Here is a 16,066-nt window from a genome sequence, read left to right as displayed (position 1 = left end):
TATGGAGGTTAGTTCTAGCGAATTTACCTGATAGAACATCGACATGCTAGAAACACATAACTACACATAATTAGATGATCATTATAAGTATTTAGTGATTGTTAAACTGTTTTTTATTATATCGAGTGGGTACTTTACAACTTCAAGTTTCGTGTTATAAAAAAAACGAGTCGGCGAGTGGTTTGCCCTAGGCTGCGTTCGTAAATTCGCTCTGGAAATCTGATCAGCAGTCGTGGAATGCCTCTTGTCCAATCAAATTACTTGGTCCCTTTATGACGTTGAGCCCAGTGCGCAGAGCGAATTTACGAACGCTGCCCGAGACTGTCTCGGGTCCCCCTTTACCTCGCTTTTAACCTGCTGCTACACTGCTTCTATAACATCAGGATCAGACAAAGGGCGAGACTTTCAAAATAAATTGTTTTAATGGCTTCTGTGTGCTTTAGACTTGCGTAGAATCGATTTTATTTTTATTTAAAAAGTCAGACCGGAAAATGTATTATTGTCGCCAGACCCACTGCGTGGGAATACGACGCGTGCAGATGAGAGACAACATATAAAACAAAACTTATCGCACACTTATTGCTTGTGTAACATTGGTTAAGCTGCGCCCAAAACCCCGATATTTTGCCACGTGAAATGATAAGACAAGAGGCCTCGATAAGATAATCGCCGTAGGAGGCGATTCGACTGTAGGCATGTGAAGTTAGAATTTCTTCAAACTTGCAGTGGTAGCAACGGTATGTGTGGTTTAGTAAATATAGTGTGTGTGTGTGTGTGTGTGTGTGTGTGTGTGTGTGTGTGTGTGTGTGTGTGTGTGTGTGTGTGTGTGTGTGTGTGTGTGTGTGTGTGTGTGTGTGTGTGTGTGTGTGTGTGTGTGTGTGTGTGTGTGGACCTCCTGTGAGAGGTGTGTGTGTGTGTGTGTGTGTGTGTGTGTGTGTGTGTGTGTGTGTGTGTGTGCCATATCTCAGTATGTAGGCTATGCAGTGTAAGTGAGTGTGAGTAAGTGTGTGAGTTTATTCTGTTATTTATGCTATTATATCTAATGTGTTGAGAAGCAATGGAAATGAATCAAGAAATTGATAGAGTAGGCTAACTTACATTATCATTGTTCTATATGCAACAGAACAGATCACCCAGCATTGCTAATGAAAATAATCAACGAATGTGAGTCTAATACCAATACTTGCTCAATAGGTCTTAAAATCTATTAAAAGTGGTCTTATAAAGGTCTTAAATGTAACTTGTTGAAACCTGCAGGAACCCGCATAATTATTTTGAGAACAGGTTGCTTACATTCATTATGAGGGTGTTAAGGTCAGGGCCATCGCTACTTACACGCGCATCATTGTTAGACCACTGTTAATGATAGAGCTAACCATCTACGGGCAAAAAAAAAGTGTCACCTTTTTGGACCATCGCCAGTTTGCACCCCTGATAATGAGAGGGTGGAAATTGTAGATGAAAACAGCGGTCATGGTTATTATCAAACAAAAAAGAATGTCCCTGTAATTCGTAATTGTAAGTCGCTTTGGATAAAAGCGTCTGCTAAATGGCAAAAATTAATTAAATTAAAAAAGTGACTTAACTTCTTGTCACACTACCTTCATTTCTAATTTGCTCTCAACACTTGCATGCACACGTCTTTCACTCACCCCTCTCCACCATGTTAGAGACAATATTGCCAAAAGAAAATGTCCCACCTCCGCCCCCCATACAGACAACCCCCCCGCCCCCCTTTACTCCTGGTCCATAAAGATTCTCTCACTGTATTTCTTTTCTTTTCAAAATCACCTGCCATTTCTCTGAATATCAAAAACACACACACACACACCTGCCATAAAGTTGCAATATTGTTACATCCCAACCACTCATGACTTCATTATGGTGGATTTCTTTACATAGTTCACAACTTTATCACAAAAAACTAATTACACTTTCATTGTTAAATCTAGCAGACATTAGCCATATACTGTATGTTATCTATATCAAACAGCCATATACAGTATGTTATCTATATCAAACATTAGCCATATACAGTATGTTATCTATATCGTATAAAGACAATATTATGTTATTTCTGTATTGCTTTAAATCCCAATAATGTCCTGGATCAATATGACCCTGTAAACAGTACCAAAGGGTCCAAAAAGTGAATAATTGTTATAAGGGTCAATCAGAGTGCTCATCTAGGATATGAACAATTAATCTGAGTACTGTATTTGAGCCATCTAGGATGTGTAAGGATGTGTAGATGTGTAATCTACCGTACTGTATTTTGAATTTGTAGGGAAAGCAGGTCTATGCTGCCTCTCCCAGAGGTATTTCAGTTGTATGGAGCAATAGCACGTTAACATCTTTAGTTGTAGACAACCTGACATCAATCTGTACATTCTAAGTACATACCTATAAGAACATACATCTGTGAGACTCTTTCATCTGTCTTGTCTTGTGGAGCACCTTGCTCCGTGACTTCCTCGAGAAAGAAGGTTTTTGGACACTGCACTGCAGGTGCTCGGGAACACACCCTCCATCCATTCTCTCCCAAAGCCTCCGATGTCAGTGTGATGTCATGGAGTCATGCTCAGCACTGCTCACACACACTGTTGGGGTGTGGTCAGAGGGGACAGTCAACCGACCTGGGTGTATTCACTAACCCTCTTCCTAGATCACTGTGTGCCTGTGCAGATGTCTGGAGTTTACAGAGAAATAGCAGAACCATAAGAGGAATTAAGGGTATTCTTCATTGACGATTGCTTTACGGTAGGGTGACTTTGCTAGAGTAAGGCTGAGACATTTTACTACTCCATTTAACTACCTGTATTTGTTTTCTGAAATAGTAGATAAGATCTGTTCTAACATCTTGTCAGATTGAATTCAACAGAACAATTCACTTTATTCTGTTACTATTCATACTGTTTTTCATAAACCTTTACTCTAACTAAACAATGGATCGTTTGAAGTTAGTGCTGCAATACTTTCAGTCCAACTCTGAGTCCATCTCTAACGGGATCTGTATCATACTGGCCCTGATCAGTGTGAAGCTCTACACCAGCTTTGACTTTAACTGCCCTTGTATTCCTCAATACAACAAACTCTACGCTCTCGGGGTGATGTTTGTTCCACCAATCATATTCTTCTTCCTGGGAGTCCTGGTCAACCGGCACACAGGGGTCATGATGGAAGAGTGGGTGCGACCGATAGGGAAGAGGACCAAAAACCCTGCCATTGTCAAGTGAGTGACCTTGTTTTCTTGTGTTCCTGTCTTCATTGCCCTGACGTGAGTGGTCCATTCACTAGTTTAGCTGTGGTGGAGTGGCTGTGACAGACATTACTGAAAAGAAAATGTACACTCCACAGACCAGACCGGGTCTGGAATTAAATTGATTGAGCTATTTTATGTTATGTTTCTTGTACTCTCTTAGGCACACTTCAATAAGTAATTCAGTAATTTCAGCATTTTCAAGGTGTCAATCCTGTGTGAATAATTGTTTTTGAAGGATTGGTTTTAATCCCATATATACTGCAACTCCATTACCACTTTCACCACGGTTATCACTACTATGTTGTAGACAGTCTACTTATGTTGTTGTCGACGTCAACAATATCAACCAACCCTGCAGGTACCTGTTCTCTGCCATGCTACAGAGAGCCCTGCTGGCGCCCATGGTGTGGATACTGGTCACTCTTTTGGATGGCAAGATCTTTATCTGTGCCTTCAGTATGGGCGTGGACCCCAAGCTCTTCTCAGGTAACCTTAGCGCTGCCCCAGTCCACCATAATCCTTACCCCATAGCAGTTCTTTCTCCAGGTCTTACGCAGGTGATTTGAATTCTAATGGCTCAGTTGTTTTTGCCTCTTACCAGAGTTGTGGGTCTCATGCCTACATGGGCCGTACACCGAGTGACCCGGTACTTCATCTAGACTGTATGTCGTTTTAATATAAGGGAGTGCATTCGGAGTAATCTCATTATGACTTAGTGAGACTGTGCTGAGTAACCATATGATTGTATCATTAATAGTGTTTGCTGTCTTAGTGAGACTATGTGTAACCGTAATAACCATATGATTGTATCATTAGTAGTGTTTGTTGTCTTGTTAGGTATGCCCAACAACACGGGTCTGGACATGGTCAGGCTCATGGCCAAAGTGCCCTGCAAGGAGGACATGATCTTCAGGAACAGCACCTTTCGCAAAGCTGTTTCACGCTATGTCCGCTGCTACTCACAGGTGAATGTTACTCCGTTTAAAACCTCGGTGAAACTCGTCTATTGTGCATTTGTGCTTTTGTGTTTGAGTTGATGAGTTCAGTGCTTGTGTCAAATGTGCAAAAACTTGTCACACCACTCAGGTAGGCAGGCTTTTGTTAGTTATTTGTATACTTCAAATCCTACTCCTAAACTTGGGTGTGTCCAGAACAATTGTCCCGATGACTGATGTTCTTCCATTAGACAATGCCAGTGCTGTGTATGTACTCTAATCTCCTGGCAGGCCATTGGCTGGTCCATCCTCCTCTTTCTCATCCTGGTGGGCACGGTGGGCCGTCTCATCAAGCCCTGCTTCGACCACGCCACCTTCCTGCAGACCCGCTACTGGAGCAACTACCTGGACGTAGAGCAGAAGCTCTTTGACGAGACCTGCGTGCTGCACGCCCGCGACTTCGCCCGTAAGTGCGTGGTGCAGTTCTTCGAGGGCATGCGGGAGGACGCCGTGCTCCGTCTGCCCCTCTCTTCCACCGCCGAAGGGGGTGAGAAGGGGGAGGAGGAGGACGAGAAGCTCCATGGGATAACCAAGCAGGAGCAGATGGATCATCTGTTGCAAACTTGGTACCAGTGTAAGCCAGAGCTGGACGTTACTAGGATGGCTTACAGACCACGAGTGTGTGTCACCTGGGAAGACCACAATGGACACACCCTCTACTCAGATGTTTAGTGTGTGTGTGTGTGTGTGTGTGTGTGTGTGTGTGTGTGTGTGTGTGTGTGTTACCTCGGTTTGTACTTTATGCAGTACCCTACATTCATTTTATTTCCATCTAAAAGACAGAAAGTAGACAATATTAGAAATCTTGTTTCAGGGAGTATTTGAATGAGCTGGGATGGGAGGCTGGCTTTTTTTGCATAGTTTACTTTACATGTTGCTCAACCTCATGGATATAAGAGAGATGCAAATGTTAGACAGATTTACCTACCACTTTTAGACTCATAGCCGAGGCTTTTGAATTCTGCTATATACTAGATAGATAGATTGATTTATTTTAATCTCAGCAAAACATAGATATAGTATACAGTACTCTCCGTAAGTATTGGAACTGTGAAGCATTATTTCTGGGTTTGGATTTAGTTTCAAATGAGGACATAATATCAATTTCCTGCCATGGTGAAACCAATATGTACACAAAGACCCTCAAATAAAAGCTGAAAATCTATACTTAAACCTCATATTAATTGTTTAATTTAAACAAAAAATGTTTGGTACCTGTACTGTAGCAATGACAAATAAAGTCCATTCCATTCCATTCCATACAGACCTGCCAACCTGTACGCATTTTGCGTAGTAGGTACGCATTTTAACGTCAATGTACGCTGGTACGCATTGTCAGCTGAAAGGTACGCAAAAAGCTGCCTGATTGGTTCCTCCTTCCTTCACTCACTCGTTCCATCAATCATGCAAGCGTCACGTTGACCTGATTGATTGATTGAAAATTGATTGATTGATTGAAAACTTTATTAGAAGATTTGCAGAAGTCGGTACATGAAAGTACATATTACATACAAGGTCAACTAACAGGATAAAAACCCAAGAAAGCCACTGGCTTATTTCAATTGGGGTCCTTGATACTCAATTCATCGTTACATGTAAGACAGACAAAAAACTAGTACTATCTACAAGATAATACAGACAAATAACTAGTACTATCTACAAGATAAACATACATCCAACATGGGAAGAACAATACAACAAAACATAAGGTATGTACAGCGGGTAGGACAGGTGGGGACATACACCACAGGTGGGGGCGGGGGACAAAACACAAAGTATGTACAGTGGGTAGTTCGGGCAGGGGGACAGACATATAATATGTACAGTGGGTAGTTCGGGCGGGGGGACAAAACAACAAGTATGTACAGTGTGTGGTCATGGTGGGGGGGGGGGGTACAAAAACACCAGTAGATTTAGGCGGGGGGGAGGGGGGGGGGCGACATAATAACATTGCGTTTAATCAGAGTGTAGACCAGGTAGGGGGGTGGGACAAAACAACTAGTATGTGCAGAGGGTATTTCAGGTGGGGGGGGGGGGGGGGGTGTGGGAGACATAACAACAAAACAACAAGAATATATAGAGGGTAGTCCAGGTGGGGGTGTAGTCTTTTAATTTGATTTTTGATTTAGAGGGTCCAGTTACGGATTTCAGCCTCCTGTAAATGTTTTTTGAGAGTGGTTTTGAAGGTGGGCAGTGTTTTGCACTCCTTTAAGATTATAGGAAGGGCGTTCCACATTTTTACTGCATAGTTTGCAAACGAGTTTAACCCCTTGTTTGTGGTGCAACGCGGTTGAACGTGGTTCGTGGAGCTTCCTCTGGTATTGTATGTGTGGACGTTGTTCACTTTTTGGAAGTATGTTGACAGGTACTTGGGTGTCTTTGTGGTGTAGCGTATCTTGAAGACCAGGCCCAGTGCAAGCTGCTGCACTCTGTCAACTACTCGTAGCCAATCAAGGCTCAAAAAATGAGCAGCGGTTAGATGTGTCCTAGGGTTGAGGCCTAGCAGAAGCCTAACCAGTTTATTTTGGGCTGTCTGGAGTCTTGTTTTTAGGGCCTTTGTGGTTCTATAGTACCATGATGTTACGACATAGTCGAAGTGACATTGAATGAGAGCTCCTGATAGGGTCCTCAGTGTGTTTTTACTGACAAGTGAGGATATCCTGTACAAGAATCTAGTTCTATGGTTAACTTTTTTGATTACTTTTGCTGCCATTTTATCTCCGGAAAGATTTGCCTCTAAGATGGAGCCCAGGTATGTAATATCCTCTTTTCTTGTGATAGTAATGTTACCCACTTTTATATTGTAATTTACAGCCTTTCTGAGTTTAGATGGGGATCCGTATAGGATGGTTTCAGTTTTACCTAGGTGTATTGATAGTTTATTGTCAGCTAGCCAGATGCAGATTCTACTCAGTTCAGTGCTTAGCGCTTTTTCCACCTGCAATATGTCCCTGTCAGAGACCAGCAGAGCCGAGTCATCCGCGAACAGGAACAAATTGCAATCACATGCTGATGACATGTCATTCACATATATTAGGAACAGTAAAGGTCCCAATATGCTTCCTTGTGGAACGCCGCAGGTCACTGGGAGGGGGGGGGACAGTGTTCCGTTCACACTAACCTCCTGTTCCCTCCCCTCTAAGTAGGATTGCATCCAGCTCACCGATGTTCTATCGAACCCAATTGCTTTCAGTTTATCTAACAATATGTGGTGATTTACTGTGTCGAAGGCCTTCTGGAGGTCCAGCATGACCATGCCGCAGTACTTGCCCGAGTCCACCTCAAGGTTGATGTGGTCGTTCAAATAGAGAAGGCATGTGTCAGTGGAATGGGATGTTCTGAATCCTGATTGAAATTCATACATCAGATTTTTTTCGGTAAGGTACCTATCAACCTGTTCATAAACTATTTTTTCCATAAGTTTCGAGATGGAATTAAGAATAGAAACAGGTCGGTAGTTGCCTGGGTCTAATTTGCTTCCTTTTTTATACAGTGGGGTTACCCTTGCTATTTTAAAGTCAAGGGGGACGTGTCCCTGTTTGATGGAGAGGTTTATTATGTGGGTGATGATTGGGGTAATGGAGGCAGCTGAGTCTTTTAGAAATCTGGCTGGAATATTGTCATGGCCCGTGGCCTTTTCTGAGTGTAGAGCGCCCAGTTTTTTAAACACCTCATCGTTTGACACCATGGATACTGCTCTGTTTACGGAATACAGATAAGCATGCCTACCGCCGACCGTTCCTCTTGAGAACTCAACTGTCAAGCAATTTGGAATAGTATGGAATACATCAGAGATTATTCTATTCCGTGTCAGAGCAGCTTCAACACCGAGTCTATATTAACGTAAGCTATTAGGCTCGCTAGCTTAGCTACGTTAGCTTAACTGGACCTCAAGGTTTTCAGCAGGTTCGAGCAGTTCAGCCTTATAGCGTTAGCTAGCTGGCTAGATAAGTTAACTCAGGCTGTGTCCACCAACGAGCTGTATATTTAGCTAAACGGCACCAAGCTAAGGTAAATAGATAGCCAGTGTTAGCTAGTGCTAATCAGTGGCGGACTCAGGCTGTTTGAAGGGCAGGGGCGAAAAGAAAAAGGGCACCTACTGGATAACATGGGACCCCATCAGTGCACATGGTCAAGTTTAGACCATTGGAAGGGCAGCCAATAGGGCACATCCTCTAATTTCGCCACTCAAAAGGGCACTTTAGTGCGACGTTTTTCAACTGTGGGGGCACATGGTCAAGTTTAGACCATTGGAGGGGCACAAATAGGGAACGTCCTCTCATTTTCGCCACTCAAAAGGGCACTTAAGAGAGACGTTTTTCAACCGTGGGGGCACCAGGGGGGGGGGGGGGCAACCCCCCCCCCTTGAGTCTGCTCTAATACGCAATCAAACAGTGCAGGCAACCCATGCTGTTCTGTGAATGAGACGAGCTATTGACTGATGGCTGCCTACTGTCAAATCATATTATTACAGCAAACATGTCGGTAGTTTGGCATCTGTTCTCTGAACAACAAGGAGAGGCTCATTCCGACATTGACTTCTGTTTTCGTTTTCACGATTTCTAAATAAAAGCGTTGTTGAAAATGAATGACACATCGCTAGTCAACTAACACAGCTTGTTTTGTGAGCCTGCTAACAATGTAAAGTAGTGTTATAGTTAACTAGGTAGCAGTGGGGATTACTCACCCAATCCATGCATTGCAATAGTTTGGCTTGACTAGCGAGTGTGATGTGATTTTCAACAATGTTGAAATGTATTTCCATTTTCAAATTAAAAGTCTGAACATTTTGATTGGTGACTTCTTCCCCCTTTCACCAGCCGCTGTCCCAATTTTTTGTGAACCATAAGTTCCAACTGTCTGACTTAAAGAAGAAAAAAAAAAGGACATGCTACATTAATTGTGTATTATGCACAAAATAGATTAATTATGGAGGAACGGGTGTGCATATCACACTGTCAGACAGAGCTCCACAGACAGAAGGTGACCACTATCATAACAACACAACGTGTGAAACAGCTCCTCAGAAAGGAGACCCCACTCCCAGCAACCAAGCAGCTGAGAAGATCAGGCAACGTGCTGCACCTAAACTGCCAGCATATCCAATGCAGAGGAGGGTTGTGTGAGTGTAGAGAAGAGTAGCAACATTGACTTAATGGTTCTGTGAGAGGAGCTTCTTCAGAGAAAACGATTGATTTAAGTAATAATTGATTTAACCTCATAGGAGCCAACGGACCCCCATGGGCATCCGAAGTGATATAAAGAGTTTACCTCGATCAATTCTCTTCATCGATATCACATTTTTTTCACAACTTTGCATGCTATACGATGCCACCATTTTTTTTCCAGAGACGGTAAACACGGCCTAAGTCACATCCAGTTTTCTCCAACTGGAGAATGTGTCATGTCCGGTTTCAACGCCGAATTTCCATACCATTGGTCGGCCAACCCAAAAAAATCCCCCCCCCCCCAAAAAATAAAATAAAAAATAATCTGATACATGAGAAAGGTCAAAGGTCAAAGATGGTGCCAACATATCTCCAAATGGCCTAAACATATAGGTGTCCGCCTAAACATACCTGTACTAAAACAGGTACAAAGTTGCATTTGCTCACATTACTAGCATCGACTTTGGCACAAGTACTAATAAGACCCTGGAGTACTGATTCCTAGATGATTTGGGCTTCGTTATCAGGTTTCCAAGGTGATATTCACTGTAAAAGCTGTTGTTTTTTTAGGCAGAGACTGAATTTGAGATGTTTTATAATGTTCTAGCTCTATTTGCTCTGACACAGTAACATAGATTTGGATTCTGACACTTCTACAGCCACCCCACAGGTGTTAGCTTTCATTTGATAACAATATCATTATGAAGGCCCTTGTGATTGTGGAGATATTCTATATTCACAGTGGGCATGTCATTTCGAGCAGAAAACCAGAAAAATGAGGTGGATAAGATGAGGTTAAGTCATTGGGGCGGCTGTGGCTCAGGAGGTAGAGACGGCCTCTTATGATCGCAAGGTCGGCAGATCGGTGGTTCAAGCCCCGGCTGGCCACATGTCGAAATGTCCTTGGGCAAGACACTGAACCCCAAATTGCTCCCAGTGAGCGGGCTGGCGCCTTGCATGGTAGTTTGCCGCCATTGGTGTGTGAATGTGTGTGTGAATGGGTGAATGAGAGGCCGTTGTAAAGCGCTTTGGATAAAGGCTCTATGTGCAGTCCATTTACCATTTCATAACCGCTTTTTATAACACTAGCCCCCACCGAACCGCCTCTCCCGTCCACAGCGACTTCGGATAGCTCTCTCTTTTTTCACCATAGTTGTTTGCATCCCTGATTAGTGTAATGCACTAAGTAGCAGAAGTAGTGTACAGTGTGTTCATGGAAAGTAGTACAATTGCACTTAAAGTTGAGAAATATTGGCCCTGTATTGGTAATATGTTTTACTTTTAATATTAAAGAAATTATTCTAAAGAATATGATTGTATGGTTTTCTTGATAGCTGATTTATTTGTTGAATAATGTGACGATATGGCTGTGAGTGGGGAAATGCAAAGCATAGTGGGGTGAAAGCATGTGAACCAGGGACAGGGCTAGGGGGTGGCTACTTCTCAAGCCCCTGATGTTTTCCCACAAGCCCCGGTGTATCAATATAGTAAATATAATTCTAATTCCTAATCGCCTCCATACTCTCAGTTAACTTAAGTTATGTGTTTTGCTTCACAAGCGTGCGTGTCTTAATTACAAACGCGTATGAAAAAAATGTGGGTGGTCAAGTGGTACTCAAACATTTCGGAAGGTTGGCAGGTCTGCATACATCATATTATTGTTTCCTTATGTCTAATGTCTCCTTAGGTTGTTTTTTAATTGCTTGATATAGTTTTGCCAGTCTTGTAATGTACTACAGTATAAGGATGAAGCATCTGTGGCGTGTCTCAGAATGGCTCCTCCCCGGCCTGCCAGAGTCATGTTGCCTGTCTGAACAACACATGGTTCTATTTAAACACTCTTTTTTCCACTGGAAAAAAGGAAAGGAAACTGGAGGGCAGTTCCTGCCGATGATTCAGCGACTGTGCCCAAACAACACACGCAAAGAGGGACGTATCTCCTCAAACTTACCAGCAGTACAGGCTCTACAATTTAGCATGTTATTTACCCTTCCCTATCATTGTTTTACTGACAATCTTTGACATTTCCACAGTATTTTCAATGGTACAATGGTTCAATAGTTTCCCACAAACATCCCATTTCAAGGTAAGTTTGCATGGCTTAATTGACTCCAGATTCTCTTATTCCCTACGATTCCCTACTTATGTAGAGATAATTTAGTACATAGTTGAGTAAATTAGGCTACCACTGTGTTACTGTAGTTCTCCTCTAAACTGTTATTGTCGTACCATAGAACAAGTATCAACAAGTTCTACAAGTAAATGTAATCTACAAATGTAATCTCTCATTTGAGGCTGCAAGAAAAAAAGGCTGCAAAAAAATATGTATGTTTGTTCTCTATGTTTTCTCTGCCAAAAGATTCACTAAGCAGTTCAAACTAAAAAGGTTTATGTTCATAATGTTATTTATTTTATTTGTAAAGGGACAATGCATATTAATTAACATTAAAAATGTAAATACGCAAAATAACCAGAAGGCAAATTTTCATCCATAGTCCCTCGCCAGTTAAAAGGCTTCATTCATGATGTATCTCTTTTATTCTGTAGCGTGACTTCCATGTGTCAGCCCTGAAAGAGGGAATCCCCACCCCTGCTTTTTAGTCCACTAGAGAAAGAGAGAGAGAGAAAGAGAGAGAGAGCCGGTACAAAGATGGCTGCCCTCATCACAGAGAACTTCAAGTTTGTATCCCTCTTTTTCAAGAGTAAGGATGTGGTGATCTTTAACGGTCTGATAGCTCTGGGCACTGTTGCCAGTCAGACCATGTACAACATCTTTGCTTTCCACTGCCCCTGCTCCCCGGGACGGAACTACCTCTATGGCCTGGCAGCCATCGGTGTGCCTGCCCAGGTATTGTTCCTCGTTGGAATCATGCTGAACAAAAGCACCTGGGACCTGGTGTCCGAGTGCCGCCTCAGAAAGTGCCGGAAGCTCTCGGGAGCCGCAGCCTTCGCCCTGTTGGGCACTATCGTTGGTCGAGCGACCGTGGCTCCTGCGACATGGACCATCATGTCGCTGCTACGTGGGGAGTCCTACGTGTGTGCCCTCAGTGAGTTCGTTGACCCGTCCAGCCTGGAAGGTTTCCCCCTGAAGCAAGGGTCAGGGGTCATGGCTAGGTTCCCGTGTCCGGCAAGCGTCTCGTCGGAGCTGCAGGGCTTCTGGGCGGAAATCGAGCGCAGGCTCAAGTATGAGTCCCAGGTATTTGATTCTGTTTTCTCTCCCTCTGTATTTTTTGTTTCATTTCCTGGTTCTGTTTGTGTTGCTCCCAGGCATGTGCACAGTAAGGGGCGAAGGGAGGGCAATGGAAAGTGGGGGGGGGGGGGCACCCGCGGTCAAGTGCCCTCCTAGCTCTTTTGGGTTTTTGGGATTATGTTTTTGGCTACTGTTAGCTGATTGGCCAGTCTAGAGTTGATAACAGGTTGATTTGTCTCCTCTTTATGTTGTGTCCTCGCAGCTGCTAGGTTGGCTGCTGGTGGCAGGGATCGCTTTAGGCGTGTTCCTTCTAATGTGCGTGAAGCGCTGCTGCTCTCCCCTGGGCTACCAGCAGGAGTCCTACTGGTCCCAGTTCCGCTCCAGCGAGCAGGCCCTCTTCCAGCAAACGGCCGACGCGCATGCCCGCATCCTGGCGGCCGAGAGCGTGCGCGGCTTCTTCAACTTCGTGGCCCTGGACAAGGAAGAGAAGGAGCTGCTGGAGGAGTACCAGAGCGCCAGCCCCATCTCCAGTACTGACTGGAACAGAGTGAGCGGGGTCTGCCTGTACAGAGAGAAACAAGGCCTCCCCCTGTACAGCCGACTGAACAAGTGGGCCCAGTACAACGTGGAGAACAACCTGGAGGCTATGGAGAAGGAGATGGACACCCTGAGCTGACTGTCACTGGACAGCCTGGGTCAGGGATACACAGTCGGAGTTCTCCACGGCCGCACCCAGTCTTGCTGATGCCTTTTAACTAGGGATTGAGTTCCACCTGGCAACCCTGGTGTGTATGCACTCTCCTGCCAATCAGTTGGTGCCGGGCAGGACTGAAAACCAGCAGGATTGTGAAAAAAGGAGGGCCTGACATTCAAACATCTATACTTCACATGTTCCTACACCAATGACAGTATGGCTCTGTATTACATTGTTAGTATATTGGAATGGACTTTGAACTATAGATTGGAAAGGACTAATATTCATAACATTACACATTAGGCAGCTATTATGTGACAGGTCCCACCCACTTTTTTTTTTTATTATTCGTTTAGACCACCACCATGTACCACTACATGTTTTTACCATGTAAAAAATCAGTGCATCGGTCTATCCACTCTGCGCTCTTTTCAGAGCGCTGTGTCAGTGCTTCATTATCAAATCCATTCCGCTTGCTTATTGAGAGAACGCACAAATCCATGGATACCACGTTTTCACTGCTACGTTGCACCCAGGCAGATTCTCACATAGCACGCACACAAGCGCACTGCTAACGTTAGCTAGTAATTGATGCCAGGTAGCTGAGTTAAAGTGGTCACACTGTCACCACAAAATGTTCAGGAAATTGTTAACTTACCAAAAGTCAAAGCTTGGCATGTTTGTATTTTGTTCGCCTGTTGCTTATAGCCTGTATAGATTGTTTTTGTTACAAAGTCTCTATACTGACTGACAGCTGCCTTGCTGTTCAGTTAGCTATTAGTGAAGCACTAACGCAGTTTGAGAGGTAATTTGAACTTATGCAAGTATATATCTTTTTTCCCTATTTTCCTGATATTAGTGATAATATTGTATAGATGACAAACCATTTGAATGGTTTCTCTCACACACATACATTTTTGTCTAGAAAACAAGTAAAAAATAAAAGAACAAACCTTGAGGCTTTCAGCTAGTCAACGTGTTTTTCCTTGGACTTAATTGAAATGTACTCCAGAAATCACCTGACTATCCACTAGTCATGCGAATTGGACTCTTGCTTAAACCATGTGAAATCCTCCTAACACCCAGCAATTCATTATTGTCCTCTGTGGGGGACATCAGTCTGAGACCTCTAAGTCAAGCACCATGTATGCATTCTATTTGAGACCACCTGTAAAGAGGACATCCTGGGCTTGCTAGTGATGCCACACTTGTGGGGGGGTGGCTAACAGAGCACATGCATTTTCTTTTCAAAATGGCTTGTATCCCATGTTCCATATTTTATGTCAACAAGGGAGGAAGTGATCATTTATTTGCAGATATTATATTTCTTCTGATAATAATCAAATAGTTTCTTCAATATGAGAGTCTTAACTTCAATTTGGTAAGATTTCAGAAATATACAGTAGCCTAATTTTAACTGTTTCAAAACACAACTTGTATTCAATGTCCTCTGTACGGGACAACAGGACTTACTACCTCCTGTTTTTAACCAATTTCCAGTCCCAGTTCGAGCCAATTCAATGAGTTCAAAACAGATTCTTCAAGATTAGAGAGTCCAACAAAGTCACACAAATGATCTTGATGTCTCTGATGAGAAAAAGAATGATGCCCTTTGGAAGGTGAAACCTCCCTTAAACAGAATGCAACGATGTTCATGAAATGAAAATCATTTTAACAGAAATCCATTTCAAGTTCCCCGCTCAAGGCTTTCTCTATCCCCTTTGGGTCCTGTCCTGACACCAGAAGAACTGAATCATCTGCATAGCAAAAGTTTGCACCCTACAACTGCCGACATGTCATTGACATAAATTAGAAGCATTACTGGACCCAGAATGGACCCCTGGGGCACCCCACATGTCACCTCCATCGCTCCATGGCCCCTGAAAGGGTCCCCTCAACATCACAAATCTGAGATCTGTCAGTTAAGTATGATTCAAACCATTTAACTGGCATCTGATTTAGACCGAGACACCTCAGCTTTGAGAAAAGAATATGATGGTCCACAGTGTCAAAAGCCTTCTGTAGATCCAACATGACCATCCCTGTATCCTTTTTCTCTCTCAAGTTTGATCATTGGTCAAATAAGTGTATAATGCATTTGTCTGTAGAAAATGAAGTTCTAAAACCTGACTGATACTTAGTGATACTTATATATATAGTAGTTATATTGTAAATCATGACGGTTAAGGTAGTCATGAAGTTGATAAAAGACATTTTCTCAATTGTCTTAGATGATATGCTCAAGATAGACACTGGCCTATAATTTCCCACCTCTGCCATACTGTTCTTTGTGTGGAGTGGGACAACTCTAGCCTGCTTTAGCTCTCTTGGGAAAATTCCATATTTGATTGGTATATTTACTATATGAGTAATATGACTGGCTGTCACCTCAGGACTATTTTTTTTAAACCTGGTGGGAATGCCATCTAATCCAGTTGCCTTATTGGCACTAAGTGAAGACAACATTTCCATCACTTGTTCCTCAACGTCCTATCTGTGATAGCACATGTTGCTGTCTCACTACCATACAGTCTATCTGGTCAACCTGTCTGTCTGTGTGGTTATCTAATTCTGTCCGTCCTTCTGTCTGTTTGTCTGCTTGCTTCCCTTTCACTCTTAGGGCTTTCACACCGCCAAGGAACTGTTCCTGTTCCTGTTCTGGAACCTCTGAACCTTGGAGTTCTGGAGAACCAGCCCGCGTTCATACCAGTGTAACCGGAACCATCAGCGTCATCAACGTTGGGTGAAGAAGGGACG

General features: G+C 43.3%; 2 protein-coding genes across 2 annotated transcripts; both read left to right on the top strand.

Moving 5' to 3' along the window:
- Positions 1-2,945: 2,945 nt before the first annotated feature.
- calhm3 (calcium homeostasis modulator 3) lies at positions 2,946-4,929 on the top strand (the record flags this gene model as incomplete). Its single annotated transcript, XM_080549848.1, has 4 exons — positions 2,946-3,232; positions 3,621-3,748; positions 4,100-4,227; positions 4,489-4,929. The coding sequence occupies 4 exons, from the start codon at positions 2,946-2,948 to the stop codon at positions 4,927-4,929; spliced, it is 984 nt and encodes a 327-aa protein (XP_080405974.1).
- Positions 4,930-12,075: 7,146 nt separating this feature from the next.
- calhm2.1 (calcium homeostasis modulator family member 2, tandem duplicate 1) lies at positions 12,076-13,291 on the top strand (the record flags this gene model as incomplete). The annotated part of the gene is made up of 2 exons (XM_080549871.1): positions 12,076-12,621; positions 12,878-13,291. 2 exons carry the CDS (start codon positions 12,076-12,078, stop codon positions 13,289-13,291), a joined length of 960 nt encoding a protein of 319 aa, XP_080405997.1.
- Between the last annotated feature and the right edge of the window lie 2,775 nt (positions 13,292-16,066).

The sequence above is a fragment of the Nansenia antarctica genome (genome assembly GCF_963989245.1).
Source record: "Nansenia antarctica genome assembly, chromosome: 1".
Taxonomy (NCBI): Eukaryota; Metazoa; Chordata; class Actinopteri; order Argentiniformes; family Microstomatidae; genus Nansenia; species Nansenia antarctica.
This window is presented reverse-complemented; position numbering and strand designations above follow the sequence as displayed.